The sequence below is a fragment of the Suricata suricatta genome, chromosome 4, assembly GCF_006229205.1.
Source record: "Suricata suricatta isolate VVHF042 chromosome 4, meerkat_22Aug2017_6uvM2_HiC, whole genome shotgun sequence".
Taxonomy (NCBI): domain Eukaryota; kingdom Metazoa; phylum Chordata; class Mammalia; order Carnivora; family Herpestidae; genus Suricata; species Suricata suricatta.
The window spans coordinates 107,416,192-107,439,758 of record NC_043703.1 but is presented as its reverse complement, the minus strand read 5'-3'; the positions used below and the strand labels follow the sequence as shown (position 1 = coordinate 107,439,758).

Genomic DNA, 23,567 nt, shown 5'->3' with positions numbered 1-23,567 from the left:
TAAGTCTAATTACATGAAATAGAAGTTGGGGTTTTGATTTTTTACTTTGCTTTTCTGTTTGGAGTGTCACTGTAACTACTGTATTGTAAATGATGAAAAATAATTGCATATGTTAAAAAAATAAATTGTGTTATATTAAAAAAATAAATAAAACCACAGTGACATATTACCTCACAACTAGTGACAATGGTTATTATCAAAAAGACAAGGAATAATAAGTGTTGGTGAGGATGTGGGGGAAGGGGAACCCTTATGCACAGTTGGCAAGGATGTAAATTGGTAGAGCCACTGTGGAAAACAGGACGGAGGTTCCTCCAAGAAATGAAAAACACAACTTTCTTATGATCCTGAAAGTCCACTTCTGGGTGTTTATCTAAAGAAAATAAAAACAGTAACTCAAAAAGATATATGCATCACTATGTTCACTGCAGCATTATTTATAATAGCCAAGATATGAAAACAACCTAAGTGCTCACTGATCGAAAAGCACTGGGTAAGGAAACTGTGACACACACATACACACACACAAACATATAGTCAGTAACATATTATGCATCCATAAAAAAAGAATGAAATCTTTCTACTTGTAACAACATGCATGGATCCTGAAGGCATTATGCTAAGTAAAATAAGTCAGACAGACAAGACCCAAGGCAAGAGGATTTTACTTTTATGTGGAATCTGAAAACAAAACAAAGCCCCCAAAACCCAAAACACCAAGCTCACAGATATAGAGACCAACTGGTAGTTGCCAGAGGTTAGGGGTAGAATGTGAATGAAATAGGTAAAGGAGGTCAGAAATTACAAAATTCCAGTTATGAAATAAATAGGTAATTGGGATATAATAATGTATGGCATGGTGACTATAGTCAATAATACTATAGTGCATATATGAATGTTAAGGGAGCAGATCTTAAATGTTCTCATCACAAGAAAAGAAATTTTTTTGTAACTATGTATGGTAATAGATGTTAACTAGGCTTATTGTGGTGATCATTTCACAATGTATACAAACATCAAATAATTATATACCTGAAACTAATATAATATTATGTGGCAGTTATATCTCAATAAAAAAGAATAACTTAAAAATAAAAAATTGGGGTGACTGGGTGGCTCAGTAGTTTAAGTGTCTGACTTTGGGTCAGGTCATGATCTCATAGTTTCTGAGTTCAAGCCTACATCAGGCTTTCTGTTATCAGCACAGAGTCCATTTCGGATTCTGTCTCCCTCTCTCTCTGTCCCTCTCCTGCTTGTGCACATGCTCTTGCTCACTTGCTCTCTCTCAAAAATAAATTAACAAAATAATTTAAAAATTAATAAAATAAAAAATGAAGGAGGTGCCTGGGTGACTCAATTGGCTAAGTGTCAACTCTTGATTTTGGCTCAGATCATGATCTCATAGTCATGAGATTGAGCCCTGTGTCAGGTTCCATGCTAGGCATGGAGCCTGCTTAAGATTCTCTCTCTCCTTCTCCCACTGCCCCTCCCTTGTTTGCTCTCTCTCTCTCTCTCTCAAAAAAATAAATAAATAAAATAAAGATAATTAGCAATCCTGGCACCCAGAGATAATCACTATAGAATCATGCTTTTTAAAAAACTCTTTTAAATGTTTATTTTTGAAAGACAGAGAGAAAGAGCATGAGCAGAGGAGGGGCAGAGAAAGAGAGGGAGACATAGAATTTGAAGCAGGCTCCAGGCTCTGAGCTGTCAGCACAGAGCCTGACTCAAGGCTCAAACTCACAAACTGCGTGATCATGACCTGAGCTGAAGTCGGCAGCTTTACCAACTTTAGCCACGCAGGCGCCCTGAACCATGCTTTTTTTTTTTAACTTAATATTCTATTGTGAGCATATTCTCATGTAAATATTTTAAAAAATATTTTTAAACACAATTTTAAACTGTTTACCTAGCACTCTATTAATCTATTAATACAGATGTATCATACTTTAACTTGTCTTAAGGTATTTAGGTTGTTTATAATTTTTCATTACAAAGAACAATGTTTTTATACCCATCTTTATAGATAAATTCTTGTATACACTTATGATTATCCTAGGGAAAATAATTCCTAGAGGTAGAATCTAATGAGATAAACATTTTTAAGGAACTTGATGTACATTGTAAATTGTCCTTCAGTAAAGCTAACTGCTTTACATCTAGGCTGATTATCTTTAGTGCTATTATGGTCAAATATGAAGAGATATTATAAGTATAGAGTTTAGAAGCATAGACAGACTTTAGAGTCAGAAAAGGTTGGTTTTGAATGCAAACTTTAACACTTATTAAGTGATCTTAGGCAACTCTGTAAACCCAATTTTCCCTTTATATTAAGCAGAATATTACTTACCTCATGGTTATAAAATTTAAGAGAGATATGTATAAGATATATAAAGGTCAAGCATTCAAATGAGCAACATTATGACTTTAGGCCTATGTAGCCTAATTAAATGATCAAATTTTTTCTAATCTAATACCATTAAGTGCTAGATGTACTATTATTTTATGAACTCCCTAGAAAGATTAAACATTGTCAAACTCTAATATACTATCTATTATAATGAACATCTTGATTTCAGAGAAAATGTAAAAAGATGCTTATCTTAGAACTGATGAAATACAGCATGTAAAAAAACAAATTTTTGAGAAATTTGCCTAATTTAAAAAACCTGTTAAAATTGTCCAATTTAAAAAAACCTATGAAATACTGGCAATCTTTTTATAATTTTTTGTGTTAGGCAATACTTCTGATAAAAAAACAAAATCCAAAACAAAAAACACCTTTAGCTTTATCCTAAACAAAATTCTGACCATTTTACCAATGGTCAATAAAAATAGATATATAGAGTCATAAACAGATGTTGCCCCCATCATGTGGATTTATTGTACATCATCTAAACCTGCTGAATAGCATCACAGCATGACAGAGTTTTAGAGCTAAAAGGGCTCTTAGAGATTATTTCATTTAATATATGTGGAAAATAATATTAAAAGAATTTAAATGGCTAGTTAACATGTCACACTGGTAATTAGCAGAGCCAAGATGAGAACCTAGCTGTACAGATCCCATGTCCGAAATATTTTTAATTTTTAAACATAGATTAATTTCTAGGCTTAATTAAATATATATATATTTACCTTAAAAATCTGGGTTATAAGAAAATTCTTTATTGGGTAATACCTTGAACTCAGGTTACCAAATTCTGCATTTATTAACCACTAGATGTTTACTGATTATCTGCTATGTATGGACATTCTGATGTCTTGGAAGCTTTTTTGTCCTAAAAGTTACAGTGTTTAGAACTTATGATTTGTAACTTTTGATTAGGAGAACAGGGGCTTGTTCTGTTAGCTACTATTAATTTTTTTGATTCGAAAATGTACATTTTTTCTTAATACCTCTGAAAACGTAATACTGATGCATCTTATAGTCTTTGTCAGCCAGATGGTAGTCAAGACAGCTATCAACAATGTAGCATTTAAATTAAAAGGGAAATGTTAAAAATATTTATATATTCATTTAGAAATAACTATAATGAGCCCATTATATGTTAACATATTGCAACAAAAAAATAATACTTAAAAAAACCAAAAAGAGTGAGAGTGGCATTATTTTATAATTTTTAGAAATATCTTTACTGTCTGGCTTAAGAGTAGGCAGCTGTATTCTCATTATCTATTTTTGTATTCAATCTTTTGAGATACCACAAGTCATGTAGCCTCCAGAAAACGTTGCTGTACACTTGTGAGAAAGCAAAAGTAAAAAAGGTAAATGTTCTATTATTATAATGAAAAGAGTTTCAACTTTGGGGGCTCTCTGAAAGAGGTTAGGAAAGCCACAGGGTTCCCAGATCATACTTAGAGAACCACCACTGTAACATCATGCTTTTGATGGCAAAGAAGGTAACACTGTGTGGAAAAACAGGAACACCAACAATTCCAAATCAAAACGTGATTCACAAGAGTCAGATTCCAAATTCCAATTGTAAATCAATTATATCTTAACCAATTTATTTTGCTTAAATTATTTTTTATGTATACACAAGAGTGTTGTTATATGACAAAAAAAAATCCATGCCTGAATAAGTTTAAAAGAATTCATTCAGTAGGTAAAAATAAAAATTCCATGTAATAAGAAAACCATTTATCATAGTTTTCTGCCAATGTTTTCCTTTCTGGTACATAAAATAATGGTATATTTATAATTGATGGTGTCAGAGATTCAATTAAATATAGTAAATATTGTAAGGTCAAATCTGTGTCATATTCCCCTCATGGGGAGAAACTGGGATGTTACCAGAATTTTTAAACACAAGTAACAATGGGAATGAAAATATCAATTTCAATGCAACTAAAATATCTGAAAAAAATACTTTAAATGGGAAATATTTAACTTAGCATTACATATTTTCAGAATGATATTCCTACTATATGGAATAGTGAAATATCTTTGATTTATTCTTACAGTGAAATGGTTTGCTTTTATAGGTAAATAATATTTTGATTTGAAAAGGTAATATTCTTTATTCTTCAATCTTCAAATTTGGATTTGTAGGCTTGAATTATTATATCATAAACTTTAAATGAAGCACAGGTATATTTTAGGTTTTTATATAATGGGAAATTGACTCTAATCAGTTGTAGTATTTTATAGTGGTCTATAAACACAAAAAATAGGATAATTATTTACTGAATATATGAAATCATCATTCTAACTCACTTACCTGGACTGTTTTTGTGGAATGATCTGCATGATTGAAAGTGGTTCTATCAGCATCTGGATCAGACTCTGTCTGCCTCAGGGACGTACGTTTTTTCTTTGTAAGGTCTGCATCTCTATTATATGAGTATCCAAGTTTGGAAGTGGGAGATAAGCTTGGTTTTTTGATAGGAGATTCAGGATCTGATCTGCATTCTAAAGGTCTGGAATTCTCTAATTTTTCCTTCTCCAAGTTATTACTGATGTCTAGAGTCTGAAGTTTTTGTTCCTCTGTCTCCTCGCTAATAAAGGGTGGAGACAAATCCTTCTTCCTATCACTAACATATAAGTCACTTAATTCTAAAGTCTCCACTTTCAGGAGTCTCTTCTTGCCTAACAAAACTTGTGCGTGGATTGGATCTGTATTGTAACATATTCCAGGGTCATCGGATCCTGAAGTCCTTCCAGAGCTCTGCTGGGACTTTTGGGGTTCTGTGTCACTTTTAGTCCTGCGACAATAAGGGGAGGATGTGCTTGGACTAAGATGATCATCAGGAGTCTGATGTTCACTTTCTGACTCTCCAACCCCACTATCATTTACAAATACAGAGTCATCTTGCGACAAGAAGTCTACTGCTCCGCTGGTAGGCTGCTGCATTTCAGGCTCCCGTTTGAGATCACTAAGCTCTGCATAAAATTTTTCCTGATCAACAGAACTATTTGTATCTGTTTCATAGTTTCCAACTTTATATGTGCTTTTACTACTGTTCTCCTCTATCTGGACAACATTCAGTTCTTGGCCACTGAAATGTGCCCTGATTTGATAAAGATAAGTCATAACAGTCAGCTTGTCAGGAATTGCTAATAAAACCATATCAGAAGGTTCCAACAACCGGGAAATTCCTATGCTGGCAAATCCATCATATGCCTTCAAAGAAAGGAAAAACAAAGATATATTGAATAGTTCAAACAATCCATTCATTTTAAAAACAGCAAAAGAACAGATATTAACTAGACATACTGTGGTGATCATTTTACAATATATTGAATCATTATGTGGTGCTATATGTTTCATATGTTATATGTCAACTACACTTTAATAATAAAGTTATAAAAATATAGTTTAGTTACCAGAAGAAAAAGCAAATTTTTAAAGAATTTTGTTGTTGTTGTTGCTGGAGAGTATATTACATTACTAACATTAGCACTATAAGAAAGAACAAAATTTCATGTCCAAAATTTGTAAAAGTGGGATAGATGCAAGAAAAAAAATTCTTAATAACAATTGAAATGTTCTTTGACAATAAATAAGTAAAAATGAGAATTAAAACAAAGAAACCCTTAGAATCACTTTTTATAAGAAACTAAGGTATAAGGAAATATTAATTAATCTGGAGCTTTATCATTCCTATCAATCTGTCTTTACCAGGTTCATGTAAATGCAGTGACCTGTGAAGAAAAAGTAGAGCGAGGTATGTCCAAGAACAAAATCCTAGATTACCTGGCATGAAATACAAGTAAGTGCTATTTTGAGCCTAAAAACATAGAAACATTTTTTAAATGCTCAATTAGGAGTGATTTTCATAATGAAAAGGGTGATTGCATTTTAACTCCATCCATTTTGGAAAGAATGAAATGTTTTGAGTAGTACAACCTAGTTGAGAATGTGAGGCTGCATTGTATTATTTTTGTTAGCCTTTAAAATGACTGTGGCACATCAGGTTTTTCTAGTTTTGAAGAATCAAAGCTGCTTCTCAATTTACAATTAATTATTACTATCCTGAACTAACCCTTGAAAACAGCACTGTGTTGCTAGGAAGCATTAAAAATATACCTAAAGGTTCAGGTATACTCTTGGAAAAAGTATGGACCCTCTTTTGTACTCTCACTTTGGAATATAAAATGTCTAGTCTTTGTAACAATCTAGATGTAGGATCATAACTCAAAGTTTTTCTTAAAATAAAGGCTAGGAAATTATGTAACAACTTAGAAGGAATTAGTCTTTTGCACTTACATGTTAAAGAGCATTTCTACCTTTGAATTTAATCCTCATCTCATAGTCTTCCTGGAGTTTAATAAATGTGGAATAAGTAAGAAAGAAAATGAAAAATAAATTGCAATATTAAAACCTCTTCATTTTCACAGCACTGTGTTTCATAATATAGGTACTTCAAAATATTTACTCAAGAGAATGGCTCAGTTGGTGTGCATGTTTAGGCCTGTTTGTTATTTTACATGTTTTAGGAAAATTAAAGTCATTTTCCTCCTCATGTGTCTTGACAATTTGATTGACAGACATCAATTGCAGACCATCACGAAAAGCACCACAGGCAGTATTCTAAACATTTCCCAATTATCTAAAACACTGACATACTGGTTAAGATCATATGTCACAGGTAAATACCTTTTTTTTAAATTCAGCACTTTTTACAGGCCTGGGAAAATCATTAGCTTCCTTGTGGGGAATCTCCTGCTAGTGTTTTGCTTCATGTAGCAATTCATTTTACGCACACTAACGGCACTAAAATTTTTTTAAAAAACAAACTGGGTTTCTTGTAAGCGAGGTCAAGACTTTATAATATAAAAGAATCTTCCCCTAGGTTAACCTCTTTTGCTGTGGTCAATCACCTGTCTTTTCAGCTGTTTGTGTGTGGAGGGAAAAAAGAGGTCTTTCAAAGAAAATGGTCTTATTCATTCCTAGATGTTATTTAATTGGTAAGGAGGAGTCATTGCCAGTTATGTTATACATCTGCATGGAACTTAAGACACAGGCATTGTTTCCAATGCTCCTTTCAGTCCAATCAAGGGCAGATGGGGTTATCAGGAAGAATTGTGTGAAGCCGGAAATAAATCTGCAGGTAGTAGCTGATACTCAATGCAGATATCAGGTAAAAAGTTGCAAAGTGATGAAAAGCAAAGACTGTATAACAATTATGTATTCAATTGTGCAATGAATAGGACCATCTAAATTAAAATCCTTTCAAAAAGTCATGATTATCTACCCTAGAAGATCTAATTGAGAAAAAATGTAATAGGATATTCTTCTCTATATAGTAATATGTAAACCCAAGGTTTGCTCATCATTATTAAGTTCCTGAAAAAATAATGTAAAGAAGTACAACCTAAGCCTTAAGGCAAATCTCCATACTCTTAAAAATACATAGCCAGGTAAAATCAACAATGTTTCCTTTTCAAAATTTCAAATAGTAATTTAAAAGCTTCACTTTATAAAAATAATAATGCTCTATTTTATGCTTTTATATGCATTTAAATTAGCTTAGTATTTTATTCAAATGCAAATAAAACAGGCAAAGAACTATCACATCTAAAGATATAATTTAATTGATGAAAACAGGCATTTCACTTTGATAGACACAAGCTCTCCAAAATTATACAAAAAATAAATCACAAGAATGACCTACTCTGTAGCTTATCCACCACAGACATGATTTCTATAAGGAAATACACACTGATATATTAAGATTACCTTTTTTGGTGGCATATTCAATTAAAAAAACCTGATAGTTTTAAAATTTATTTCTCTAGGGCCAGCATCATGCATTTATAAAAGTTTTTATTTAGTGACAATACAAATTTTTGGGTTTAGAGGGCAATAAAGGCAAAAAATTGTTGAATTAAATTCTCATCTGTTAACTGAACTTCTATCAAGATTCCATTTATAGACTTTTTAACACTGCTTGGTGGTGTTAGTTATCTAATTTAAAGTAGACTGAAAACTTCAGACCAGAGGTTATTAATCACTTTGTCCCTATGAATCCTTTTGGCAATATATTCCTTCTCAGAATAGTGCTGTACATTTATAAAATACATAGGACTACAGAAGAAACCAATTATATGAAAAACAAAACCATAAAAATATTAGTAAGACTGAATTTGAGAAATAGCAATATGTATATATACTTTTGGTGAATGCATTAACAACTGTCATTGCGTAGAAGTGAAGAGCTTAAAAGATATTTATAGATATAACAACTGCAACTGTAATATGATATCAAAATATCTGAGATTCTTAAGGTGATAAAGTCTTAGGCATGGCTAATGCTAACGTGGTGTGTTGTCTAAATTCATAATTAAAGAAGATGTTAAATTTCACTTAAAGAATTAAGAAAAGAAAATACATCTTCCCCCTACTCATGTTCAAGAACCCTCCGAATTCTATCCATAGCTCCCAGATTAAGAACGCCTATTCTAAGACAACAATGTATTTCATTAACTTTTCAGTTGAAGAATTCAATTCAGTACCAGAAACATTAGAGTTCCTACTGTGTGCTGAGTTAGTGCTTCTCTCCATTCTCATGTCACAGTGCACATACATGATTATAATAATGTACTGTGCACCGAGAAAATATAGTTAATTTAGCTTGCAACCACAGTCAGCCAGCCCAGCAGCCTCTGGGCTACCCTGCCCCACATAGCTACCCTAAAGCCTGAAAGAATATCCCCCTGCACAGTATCTAGGAAGCTTTGACCTTAGTATACTAATTAATTATGTGGAAAAACTACAGTTTACCAGAAAAAAAAAAAAAAGAAAAGAAACCCAAATTTCATATCTTTTTACTTCTAGGAACATATGCTTTCTTTCTCGCATACCTGCCCTCTTTCCCTCCCAAGAGATTTTTCTAAACTTTATGGTACAAGAGTTTGGGGTGCACTTTTTAAAAGCTAAATCTTGAATTAAAAAATATGCTTTAATAAATAGTTAACAATTAATGAAGTCCATACACATTAAAATCTGATGCCAGTCTGGCACTTGTGATCTTTAAAGGCCATGCAACCTACAGTAACGCATGCATCCTAATTTGAACTGCAAGAAGACTATCTTTTTTTTTTTGTGAGCTGCAGTTATGACCTTACAACACAACCTCACTCTCCCTAAATCAATAAAAGGTGCAGAAGAGCCAAATTTGAAACTATGTATTTTTTTCCTTGGTAATCCTTACCTTTTTGTTGTTCTCTTTAATATCTTGAGGATTCAGAGATTTGTAGTCACTAAGGGAGAAAATGGCACAGCAGGTATATACAGTATTTGATAAAAACAGCTGCTTTTAAAACAAACTGAATCTAAAAATTTGACATTCAATAATACCAAAGAGTAACTAGCAATTTTATAGCAGTTCAATCAACAAAACTAATAGTGTGGAAAACTAAGGAAATAAATAAATAAATAAATAAACAAAAACAGTGATTACATGTTTCATTGCCTGAAGCTTTCCATCTAAAAGAGAAGTTAAGGCAGCGCACCAGAGACCTGTCATGGCAACCAAATTTACCATTAGGTAATCCCTTGTTGTCAATGTACAAAGAGCTACGGGCTTATATGTCACATCTCATTTTAACAGTAACACAATTTTCATAATAAAGTCAGTTATTTGTATGAGATTAAGAAGAAAAACTTTTTTTTCTTTTTTTCTTCTTTAAAAGAAGATTGGCTTTAGGCATCAAGAAGGGAGAACTTTTCTTTTTGGCACACTTTTCTCAAAAAGCAAAAGGTGTGAGTAATAAAGAAAACAAAGTCAACTATTTTAGGACAGGCATTAATGAAATTATTTATGTTTGGGGCACCTGGTGGCTCAGTCAGTTAAGCATCTGACTCTTGATTTTGGCTCAGGTCATGATCTCACGGTTCATGAGTCTGAGCCCCACATCAGGTTCTGCACGGACAGAGTGGAGCCCATTTGGGATTCTCTCAGTCCCTTTCTCTGCCCCTCATCTGTGCACACGGCACACAAATAAATAAATGAATAAACAAAAAAAAGACAAATTATTTATGTTTTCAAAGAAACTGTCTATAATCTACAAAACCTTTACAGGGAATGGAAAATGTTTTTACTTACATTAAATCTGGTCTAAAGTGGTGTAATATTGCACAAAAAGATAAACCATTTCTCCATGATGTAGTAAAATTGGTGATTTTTACTCCCCGGTAGTTTTTTGTAACTTCTTTGCACCATACAAGCAATGACTGACTAGCATTTGGCTTTCGCCCCAAAACAGGACTTGGGATAGGACTCGGCTAGAAGAAAAGGAAAAGAGAAAAACATTAAAATAATTTAATGAAAGATGAAAATTAACATTAATTGACCTAAGTAGATCATTTAAACCCTTTGATGTCAGTTTAGGTCCTTCAAAAATGTCAATTCAAGACAACTGTAACCACCAAGAAGGAGACATGAATCTTAAGTTATTATCTTCAGTTTTAGCCTATGGCATTTGCCTGACAAGGAGGTAGATATGCAAGATTTTAAACTCATACATAAGAACAAGCCAAGAGCTATACTGATGAAAACGTTATATTAAAGTATTTAAATACTTAAGTCTCAATATCTGTGTACTGTTATACCCTAAAAAGTTTTCCTCAAATACAATCATGGAAAATATAGTTCCTTTTTGACTAGATTAAAAATAATGTATTTTAAAGTCTAACTTTAGCACAAATTGTTAGCAGTGGAAAGATCAAGAACCTATTAAGTTTTTTAAAATCAGTAATCATATTTTTGACAGTACAATGGTAATCATACTCAAACATATTTCTTATATAAATTTAAAGATGACAAAATAGAGTTATTAGCAACAGTCAGGCATTGGTAGCAACAGCACACAACAGTATGTAATCTGGATTTGCTTAAAATATCTTCTAATTATCACTGATAGCTACTTTTGTAGGTCAGTTAGGGGTGTGTGTGTGTGTGTGTGTGTGTGTGTGTGTGTGTGTGTTAATCTTAAGCATATACTTGGTTTTCCCCTTGTTTCCATATTTAAAGCAAAGATGACTAAAAAAAACTGCATAAGATTTTTATCCTAAACTTTTATTATTCTTAAAACCATGTCACTTTCTTTTACTGAATAACAACCACCTTTTGTGAGAGTAATTGTAACACTGGTATAACTGAAAACAGTAAAGAAAACTACGACAGATTTCTGGACTTTGTATCTTGCTATAGGTTAAGAGTGCAGATGATAAACATAAAATAGGGGCCTTCTAGAATAAGGTGAAAGGAGGATGATTATTTACTCCTATATCACTTAAGTTTAACATGCAAATCATTCTTGCTACAAAGCTTACTTAAGAAAGACCAATGATGCCCCCACTTGACAAAAGCATGTTAGTGCCAAATAATTAAAGTCATCAACTCCACATACTTAAGATTATGCATTCACTGCTCCTGTGAAAAAACTAAGAAACACCAAGGATTTAAGTTCTTTTTATTATATTTTTATTAACCACCACATTAACAACTTCTTATGCAAACCAATGTTACAAAGGGCTGTTCTTTAAGTAATCACTTGTACAAAGTAAGTGTGGAAAAATACACAAGCTATAAAATTCAATAACTTAGGTTCAATTCTACTTACTATGAAGAAGTAGGTAAAAATGTAATTCCTAATGTAATAAAGTATTTACTTTAGAATAATAGTTTTTTGATGACATCAATTTGACATGTACAAAAATGAACTATTAAATATCTTTTCATCTAATGGTGACTTTCCACTGTGGTTTTCAAATCATTCTAGTCACTTAATCTGAAAATAGAGTGGAAAATGGCCCATGGATGCGATAGGGGGATCAATGAATTGGGTACAAACACATTTTTTTCTTAGACTTTTTATTATTTAAAGGACTGTCTTTACTAAAATGTTTTTCTGTATCAAATTATATTGCTAAGACATTGATTCATTTCAAGTATGAGTAATAAGTACATGGCTCAAATAATCTGCAACTATCATTACAATGATTCATTCCAATCATCATTAGCACATAGGTAATGTACAAAAGTCATTATCACTATATTACAATCTAGAGTGGCTTTCTGTAAGAATTAGGTAAAACATACTATGTCATTATGATTATAAATATATCCTTGTTTCTTAGAAGGCTCAATATGAAAGGGCTAGAAAAACTAAGCTAAACTTTGGATTTACCCTAACACAAAACCCTTGAATTAAACATATCAAGGGATGCTTGCTGCACTGCCAAGAAAAAGAAGTCATATGTAAATGAAAAACTTTGATGAAATTACCAATATAACTGGTCATATTGGTTGCAGAGAAAGAAAACTGAGGTAGAAGCACTGTACAATAAATCATTCACTTCAGAACAGCTGATCTCTCATCTATTTTGCAGAGTCATAAAGAAATAAGCAGTTAAATAATTTCAAAGCCTTCAGGATATGAATGAATGTAATTGCCTATTTCTTGCTAGAGCTGGCTTCTGATGTGGTAGGCTACTTTATTTCTCTATGTCTCTATTTCCTCATCTATAAAATACGGATTGTAATGGTACCTATCTCATAGTGTCATTGTAGTAACAGGACTGTCTCCCCCTCCTCCCACCCTTTATTGCTCATTACTACTCTCTCCTTGATCACTTTGAACCATATTAACCTCTTTTCTGTTCCTTGGATACCCAAGATATGGTCCACCTTAGCATCTTTGTACAGATTGTTCCATTTGCCTGGATGTTCTCCTGTCAGACATCTGCATGGTTAACCTCAATGCAACCATTTTCATTATGCCTGTTCTAACAACCCTATTTAATAATGTAACCCATCTCCATTATTCAACCTCAACCCCACACTCCTGACTACCTTACCTCGCTCTGTTTCTTCCATAGTATTCACCATCCTATGATCCATATATTTTATTTTGGTTATTACCAAAATATGCTTAACTGGTCATGCTTACTGCTTATTACTTTGTCCATTCTCACTAAATAAAAAGGTCTATGAAGACAGGGGTCTTAGTTTGTTTTATTAACTTATCCTAAGTGTCAGCAAGCACTCAATAAATGCTGCTAAATAAATAGACAAAGGCAAAAACACTTGGCGCAATGTATGGCACATAGAAACAACTTAGTAAGTGTTAATTACAATTATTATTACTACTACCAATACATTATCAGCACTTAAATTCCTATTTGTGAGGGTCTTTTGGAAACTTCAAAAGCCATGAACTTCTTCAAGATTAGTGAAAACTATTTTTGCAAACAAAGCTTTAATGGGAAGATAATCTTGATACTTTATGTGCAAAATGGAGCACCTGGAATTCTTGGCATTGTATCTATTTTTATGAATTTCATGAAAAAAGAAGCTCTGAATGACTCTAATTTAATGCTTTCCAAAGAAAGACACCAAAGTCTGTAGTACCAAACAGAATGGTAGAGCCATTTCAGGTGTTGGAACAACTCTTTTAAAAGTTATTTATTTTATTTATGCAGTGACCAGATGTATGAGAAGACATCTTTATTTAACATACTAGGAAAGTAAGACACAGATATTACAGGTGTCATTTTTATGTACAAGAGAGAAAATTTCTAAAAGCCATTCTCATTATAACTTTATGATCAGATTAATCAGAATCTGATTGATTTTGATGAACTGATCTGCTTAATTAGGTGATCCAGTTCTCTCTAAATCAAGCTACTATAAGGATGAAGTTGTACCAATCTCACTTAACCAAGAACTAGAAATAGATGTCAATCATCATGATGATAGAGTCAATTTGAAGTCATTACAGTAGAGAGGAAATAATACTTGAAACCATTGTTTCACTTAACAATTATGTGTTCTAGTACAGATAATTTTAATGCATTGTTTCTGTTAACATAGCATTTTACATATTAAAGATAGTAAGGCCACCTAGTTACTCTTGCTATCAATGGCAAGATGATTGCTTTCAGAAAACCTAGTCAAACAACTTGTTACAAAGTTTCCTAAATTTTAATAGCTGCAAGAAAATTCAATTCCATTTTTCTGCTCTACTCCTCTCAATACAGTTGCTGTCTCTTTGCCCTTTCTTCCTCTTCCACTGATACAAGCACAGATATATTCCTCTAGGTATTGCTCTAAATAGTTTTTTATCTTTCCACACTTTGAGCTGATTCACTCCCAGGATTTCAACTATCACTTCCATGCAGATGATTCCCAAATATACATTTATAGTTCAAACTATCTCAAGTTGACATTTCCAGCTGGCCGTCCTTACTGCCATATAAAATTCAAACTCAATATGTTCAAAACCATAATTATAATCTTTCCTTACAACCTGCTTCATTTTCATTATATTTACAAATGATACTGCTATTGTTCCAATCATCTAGACTTTTATCTCAGAATCAGCTTTGACCTCTTCCTTCTCCCTATCATCCCTTGTTAGTTAATTCATGGAAAATTTTGATCCTATTGCTATAACCTATCTTCTTTTGTCTAACTATTGCAAAATCTTCCTAGTGGGTCTTCCATCTTTCAAAATTCTCCTTTAGCTGATTCATTGTCATAGTAACAATCTTCTTAAAGCACAGGTCAAAGTCTCTAATGATTCTTAAACACACAAACTGACATCAAAATACTTTTGAGAAGTGAATCCCAAATCTTTTTCAACGTATTTACTCTCTAGGATGATTCACCATTCTCTAGAATCACTATGCTTTCCTCCCTAGCCCCAGCTCCCATACTTCCTGGTTTTTTTAATGTTTTATTTTTTATTTTTGAGACAGAGAGAGACAGAGCACGAGAGGGGGAGGGGCAAAGAGAGAGGGAGACACAGAATCCAAAGTGGGTTCCAGGCTCTGAGCTGCCAGCACAGAGCCTGACGCGGGGCTTGAACCCACGAACCATGAGATCATGACCCAAGCCAAAGTTGGATGCTTAATCAACTAAGCCACCCAGGCGTCCCTCTTACTTCCTGTTTTTGACCATACAGACTGTCACCTCACTTTAGAGTATCTTCTGTCCCATGTACAACTGCTACAATTCCACTCTACCTTCAAGATTATTGCACAAGGGGGATGCCTGGGTGGCTCAGTCAGTTAAGTGTCCAACTCTTAATTTCGACTCAGATCATGATCTCCCAGTTCGAGCACCACGTCAGGCTCTGCATTGACAGTGTGTAGCCTGCTTGGGATTCTCTTTTTCTCCCTCTTTCTCTGCCACTCCCTGGCTTGCACTCTCCCTCTCTCTCAAAATAAATAAACTTAAAAAATTTTTTTTAAAGATTATTGCACCTGAAATCTCTCCAACTCCAGTCAGTAGGAATTTTTGATATTCCTTTGACGCTCATATAGAATTTTTACTATAATATGTTATTTCTTCCCTCTACAAAAAGACATTAATTTTTCATTAATCCATAGAGTAGATTCTGAGCACTTACTATGTCCCACAGGCAATGTTAAAACCTTTACATGGATCAGCTCATTTAAACCTCACAACTCCTTTGAGGTAAGTGCTATTATTCTCAATTTCAGTTGAGGAAACTGAAGTTACACAGCTAAAAAGTAAAGGAGTTACAATCTATACCAAGGTGTTCCCACTCTAGAGCCTATGCTCTTAACCAACATGCATTTCACATTTCAAGATAATGTAGCTTTGGGACCTCAGCAGAAACTGTTAAGTTTCCTGAGACTAGTAGTTGCCTTAGTTTACTTCTTACCTTTTTCAGAGCTTAGTGACTGACTGCCCAATATATATTAAATTGATTCCAAAAAGGCAACTGATCCAAACATTTTAAACTTTAGGAGTACTTGGTTAATAAAACCCTTTGTCCATGCTTTGATTTTATTTTTTATTTCTTATTTAAAATTTTTTTAACGTTTATTTTTGAGAGAGAGGGAGAGACCTCTGAGCATGAGCGGGGGAGAGGCAGAGAGAGAGGGAGACAGAATCCAAAGCAGGCTCTAGGCCCTGAACTGTCAGCACAGAGCCCAACATGGGGCTAGAACCTGCAGATCGCCAGATCATGACCCAAGCTCAAGTCACACACTCAAACTGACAGAGCCACACAAGTGCCCGTCTTTGGATTTTAGAACATTGGTTAGAAGTGGAACTAGAACGAGGTCAGTCCAAAGCAGTGAAATATATACTACCATTGCTAAAATTGTAGGACATTTTGATCTCCCTACTGCTGACTCTGGGAGTCTTCCCCCAATTATGACAAATTTTCAAAAACAACTGTGGATAAACCTTAGTATTTGGGGAGTGCAAAACAATAGCAGTGATGAGAACAAGAACGCTTGTATCTGCACTGTTAAGTCTTCTTCAAAGACTTATTTTCATTTAAATAACTTGATTTTACTCTCATAGTGAAACTGAGGTAGGTTTTATTTTACTCCTAGACAATCTGAAAGATTGTGCTGTAATTAAATTAATACTGGGAGGAACTTCTGCTTATATTAATGGACTACCATCTGAACACAACTTTTGGTTGCTTTTTTAAAAGTTTATTTTTGAGAGAGACAGAGAGCAAGAGAGAGAGAGAGAACCCGTGCTCGCGCGCACAAGAACGTGTGTGAGCGGGGGAGGGGCAGAGAGAGAGAGAGGGAGACAGAGAATCTGTTAGGCTCTGAGCTGTCAACCAAGAGCCCAAAGCAGGCTTCGAACTCAAGAATGGTGAGATCATGACCTGAGTTGAAATCAAGAATTGGTCCCTTAACCAACTGAGCCACCCAGGCAACCCTGAACACAATTTTTAAAAACCTGAACAAAATGTTAGAAAACATTCTAAGATACATCAAACAACTATCCACAAACCAAGACCTTGGAGAGACTACATAACTAGAGAGTGAGCAAAGCTCTCAGAGCTGCCTTTGTAATGGCTGCTCTGGAAGAGTGAACTGAGGGGCAGAGCTGCACTTTTGGTATCCCAAATAGCAATATGCACCTGTCAACCCTCAAAAGTAGAAAAAGCAAAATAAAAATGAGAACAAAAAATAGTGAAACTGGAAACACACATACAACAAAAAAAATCAACAAAGCCAAAAGTTGTTTCTTTGAAATGACAAAATCAACTAAACCTCTAGTATGACTGAATGAGAAAAACAAAGAAGAAAGCAAATTCCTACAAGAGATGGAAAGTCTGGATGGTTCTTGTAACTATTAAAGAAATTGAATTTGTAATTAAAAACCTTCCTATAAACAAAATTTAAGTTGGTTTTATTGGTAAGTTCCACCAAACATTAAAGGAAGAAATATGTCCAACATTACACTTATTCTTCCAGAGAATAGGAAAAATGCGTTTCAACTCACTTCATGATCCTAGCAAACCCTGATACTAAAACTCAATAGAAAAAGACAAAATTACAGGAAAAGCTGTCATGAATATAGAAGCAAAAGTGTTAATAAAAATATTAGCACACTGAACCTCGCAATTTATAAATTGAACAAACTGGACAATTACCTGAGGAATGCACATTTGACTTAACATTAGCAAATCTATTGAGGTAACTTGCCAAACTAACAGATGATAGGGGAAATTGTGTAGATATAATCATTTAAATAGATACAAAAAAACATCTAACAAATTGTAATGTGCGTTTATATTCAATAAAATAGTTCTATCAAAATAGTAGTAACAAGATTCCTTAACTTGTATAGTCTTCAGCAAATATCTCAAAATTGAAATATTTAAGGTTTTCCCTTTGAGTCTGGAAATCTATCACCACTTAGCTAGTTTATTAAGGCCAGAAAAAGATATAATGTTATAAATACTGGAAAAGAATAAAAATTCTAAAAGTTACATTATTTGCAAATCATATAATTAAGTACACAAAAAATAAAAAAGAATCTACAGATAATTTATTAGAATAAGTATGAGAATTTAAGGAGACTGCTGTGTATAAAAAATAATGTACAAAACCAACTGGATTCCCATATACCAACAAAAGCAGTTAGAAATTAAAATTTTTAAGACCATTCACAGTGGCATTAAAAAAAAGTACTAAGGAATAAATCTACAAATAATGTGCATGAGTGTTAGTAAAAGATTATCAAGCTTTACTGTAAGAAAATAAAGGAATCTTAAAGAGATAAAGAAATATACCATATCCATGGATTAGAAGACACAATTTATAAAGTTACCAATTATTTCCAGGGAGAAAGGGTTAACCAAAAGACCTAAGACCTTTATGAGGAAATGACCTTGAGTTTACCTTCCAGCAATGTTCCCACAGAAAAATACTGGCTGAAGAGCAATATGAAAGGTCAAGTTTGTTACCAGGCAACATTATTTATTACAAAAATGACCCCAGCTTGGTGAACTGCATCTACATTTGGAAGCCTGTCAATAAACTATAAATGCCTATTTAAAAACAAAGGCTACAGCTTCCTTGTGCTTATAGTGATTCTGGTAATTAAATGTGTCTCTTGTGGGATATAATGGTTAAAAGTACAGGCACACGAGAATATGTATCTTATAAACCAGAGCGGTTCACACTTAACCATCTTGCAACTGAACAGTACATGGATAGCTGAACTATGGCACTGCATACTTGATGCTATAATGCTAACATATTGCATTTCCTTGCCTTCTATAAAGCTAAGTAACCTAGTGCCAAATTATTTTATACACACACATACACAAAAGGCTTATAATCAGAATGAAAATTTGCTCTATCACATTATTAGAGAACTGCAAAAGGCACTACTAAATATTTCCCTCCCAGGAAGTCTAAAGTTAAAAAGTCTTTTAATTAAAAGGAAATTAATATTTTAATGAAATTAAAAATATCAAGTGTTGACAAGGATGTGGAGCAAACAGAGCTTATACAGAGCTAATGGGAACATTCTGGCATCATCTATTATGATAAATCTGAAGATGTGCATATGCTATGATCCAGCAATCCTAGGTTTATAACCTACAGAAATTCATGGTTAGAGAAGATAGAATACATGTTCAAAAATGTTCAGAGCAGCACCGTTTACATTTCCCATATATGAAAATAATTCCAATATTTATCAACAATAAAATAGATCTTAAAATTGTGGCCTATTCAGATAGTAAAATACTTCACATGTACACACATACGCACGTGCACGCATGCACACAGAGACAGACAGAATAAAAGGGAGGGAGAGGAGAGAAATTGAGAGAAATACAGAAAACATTTAATTCTAAAATATGCTACTGAACAAAAGAAAACAGGTACAAAATCATATATACATACCATATGATCCCATTTATGTAAAATGAAAAACCAGTCAAACCTAAATTATATTAAGGATATGTACCTCAAATTTCTGGAGTGATTTCAAAGATCTAATTCTTTTGGTGTTTACATAGATTTTCACTTAAAATAATTTTCTTAAGCTGCATATTATGTTTTATGCACTTTTTTGTACATATTTTATATACATTTCATAGCACAAATATTTAAGAAAAATATTGGAATTGTTGGTTCAAAAATAATGAAGTAAAGATGGCGGTTTCCCCATTCAGTGTGAAAATCACCTATAGGTAACAAGGATAATGAGAACCGAAAGTAAACCTTTTTTCAGCCCTGAGTAGGAGACCTATGTAACCTTGACTACAATATATGGGGATGTTCAAACAACAAATTATAAACCAAATTTCCCAAGCTACTAGAAGAATCAAATATAAATAAAATGAAGAAAACAGAACTCATATAGTACAAAAGAAAATTTAAAGTAGAAAGCATAATTATAAAATAGGAAATCAAAACTGGGACCAAATATGTCTAATAATTACATACAATAGAGACAGGAGAAATAGAACCACACACAATAGGAGGGGAGAGAAGGACGAACTTAAGGACTTGTGTGAAGAGACCGGTAGTGATATTAACAAATATTACTCTTCTTATATGTGTAATCAAATATGACAACATTTGAAAGATGTGCAGGACTGGGGGAATCAATATTGTCCAATGAACTAAGCACACAATGTTACAAAACCATGCATAAACAAAATATCCATTTGAAAATGCAAAAGAAACTAAGGTGTAATTTCAGATTCCACATGGCAAATAAAAAAACTATCACTTGTGAGTTTTGGTGTAGTATCAAAGAAGACAATCCACAATTATTTGAAAAATCCATTAAAATTCTCTTTATTTTTCCAACTATAAATGTGAGTGAGGACAGATTTTCTTCATATACTTCCACTACATAGCATATTTACAACAGTTTAATTACTAAAGCTGTCTCTACTAAGCCAGGCTTAGAGTATGGCGAAAATAAAAAAATTTCACTCTTTTTACTAAACCATTTCTGTTTTGCAAAATACAGCCATTTGTCATAAAAAAGGTAAGGTGTATAGCTGTTTATTATAGTTGTTTTGAGAAAGTGTATGTGAAAGAGCATGCGTGTGAGGGGTAAGGGCACAGGGAGAGGGAACAAGAGCATCTCAATCAGGCTCCATGCCCAGCACCAAGCCTGACACAGGTGTCAGTCTCACGACTGTGAGATCATGATCTGAGCTGAAATCAAGGGTGGGACACTTAACCAACTGAGCTACCTATATGCTCTATTATTGTTATTTTAAATGAATTAACATACTTCTTAATTTTCTCATTTCTAATTTCTAATATAATAAATATCAATAGGTATAGCTCACATAAAAATTCTTTGGAGCCCTGAATAACTTAAAAATTTTTTATTATAGTAAAATACACATAATTTAGTATGTACCATCTTTACTATTTTTTAAAATGTTTTATTTATTTTTGAGACAGAGAGAGACAGAGCCTGAGAGGGGGAGGGGCAGAGAGAGAGGGAGACACAGAATCTGAAGCAGGCTCCAGGCTCTGAGCTGTCAGCACAGAGCCCGAAATGGGGCTCGAACCCACTACAGTGAGATCATGACCTGAGCCGAAGTCAGAGGTTTAACCAACTGAGCCACCCAGGCGCCCCACATCTTTACTATTTTTATACATTTTTTAAAATGTTTATTTAATTTTGAGAGAGAGAGCGAGCGGGTAAGGGGCAGAAAGAGAGGGAGACAGAGGATCCATAGCAGGCTCCACACTGTCAGCACAGAGCTTGACACAGGGCTTGAATTCATCAGCCATGAGATCATGACCTAAGCTGAAGCTGGATGCTTAACTGACTGAGCCACCTTGGTGCCCCATCTTAACCATTTTTAAATGCACAGTTCAGTGTTATTAAGTATATTCCCAATTGTTATGCGACCACCATAACTGTCTATCTCCAGAACACTTTTTATCTTGCAAAACTGAAACTCTATACCCACTGAACAATAATTTCCCATTTCTGCTTTCCCACAGCCTCTGGCAACAATTCTACTTTCTGTCTGTATGACTCTGACTACTCTAGAATACCTTACATAAGCGGAATCATACATATTTATCTTTTTGTGACTGGCTTATTTCACTTAGCCCAATATCCTCAAGGTTCACTGATGTTATAGCTTATGTCATAATTTCCTTCCATTATAAAGCTAAACAATATTCCATTGTATGTATATACCACATTTTGTTTATCCAATCTGTTGATGGACACATGGTTTCTTTCTATATTTTAGCTACTGTGAATAATGCTGACTACAAATGTGACTGTACAATACTTCTTTAAGATCCTGCTTCCAATTCTTTTAGATATACATCCAGAAGTGAAATTGCTGGATCATATAGTAATTCTATTTCAAACGTTCTGAGGAACATCTATAGTGTTTTCCATAGTGACTGCATGATTTTATATTCCCACCAATGGTGCACAACAGTCTCAATTTATCCACATCCTCACCAACACTTGTCATTTTCTTTTCCTTACTTTCCTTTTTTTTTCCTTTGATAGTAGCCACCCTAATGAATGTTTAGTGATATCTCTTTGTGGTTTTGATTTGCATTTCTCTTCTGATTAAGGCATCTTTTCACATGCCTACTGGGCATTCATATATTTTCTTTGGTGAAATGTGATTTAAGTTCTTTGTTCATTTGCATTTTTTTGTTGACTTTTAGGAGTTCTTCCTATGTTCTGAATATTAGTTCTTCATCAGACATATAGCTTGGAAATATCTTCTCATATTATCCAGGCTACCTTTTACTGTTGATTGTGTCCTTTCATGCATATGTTTTAAATTTTCATGAAGTCCATTTGTCTATATATGTATATTTTTTGATACTTGTACCTTTAGTCTTATATCCAAAAATTCATTCTCAAATCCAAAGTCATGAAGCTTCTGCCCTATATTCTCTTACAAGAGTTTTAAAGTTTTAGTTCATACATTCAGTTCTTTGATCCATTTTGAATTAATTTTGTATACGGTTAGGACCCAATTCCATTCTTTTGCAAGTAGATATCCAGTTTTTCCAGAACGATTTGTTGAAAAGACTGTACTATCCCCACTGGACTTGGAATCCTTCTTGAAAACCATTAACCATGTACACAAGGTTTTATATCTGGGCCCTCTATTCTATTGCACTATATGTCTGTGTTTATTTCAGTACCACATTGTTTTGATTACTGTAGCTTTGTAGTAAGTTTTGAAATCAAAAAGGTAAGCCCTCCAAAACATATTTTTCGAGATTGTTTGGCTTTTCGGCATACCCTGAGATTCCATATGAACTTTAGAATGAATTTTTCTATGTTTGCAAAAACGTTTTTTGGATGGAGATTGTATTAAATCTATAGATCACTTTGGGAAGTATAGACATCTTTTTTTACTCCATAATATTTTATTGTCAAATTGTTTTCCATACAACACCCAGTGCTCTTCCCCATAAGTGCCCTCCACCATCACCACCACCTCTTTTCCCCCCTCCCCCTTCCCCTTCAACTCTCAGTTCGTTTTCAGCATTCAATAGTCTCTTAAGTTTTGCATCCCTCTCTCTCCCCAACTCTCTCTCCCTCCTCCGTTCCCCCTGGTTCTCCATTAGGTCTCTCCTGTTTTCCTGTTAGACCTATGAGTGCAAACATATGGTTTCTGTCCTTCTCTGCCTGGCTTACTTCGCTCAGCATGACACCCTCAAGGTCCATCCACTTTCCAACAAATGGCCATTGTCATTCCCTCTCATTGCCATGTAGTACTCCATCGTGTATATATACCACATCTTCTTGATCCATTCGTCAGGTGATGGACATTTCGGCTCCTTCCATGTTTT

The 23,567-nt window shown here is 33.8% G+C and overlaps 1 protein-coding gene across 7 annotated transcripts in view; it reads right to left on the bottom strand.

The window, feature by feature from the left end:
* The window catches only part of EHBP1 (EH domain binding protein 1), a 443,082-nt gene that overhangs the window by 99,191 nt on the left and 320,324 nt on the right, over positions 1-23,567 (bottom strand). For all 7 annotated transcript variants that reach the window (XM_029937456.1, XM_029937455.1, XM_029937459.1 and 4 more), the window contains 3 exons: positions 10,555-10,733; positions 9,661-9,709; positions 4,725-5,627 (listed from right to left, as the gene is read on the bottom strand). In XM_029937456.1, coding sequence (XP_029793316.1) covers positions 4,725-5,627; positions 9,661-9,709; positions 10,555-10,733 — 1,131 coding nt within the window. The remainder of the gene's footprint in view (positions 1-4,724; positions 5,628-9,660; positions 9,710-10,554; positions 10,734-23,567) is intronic.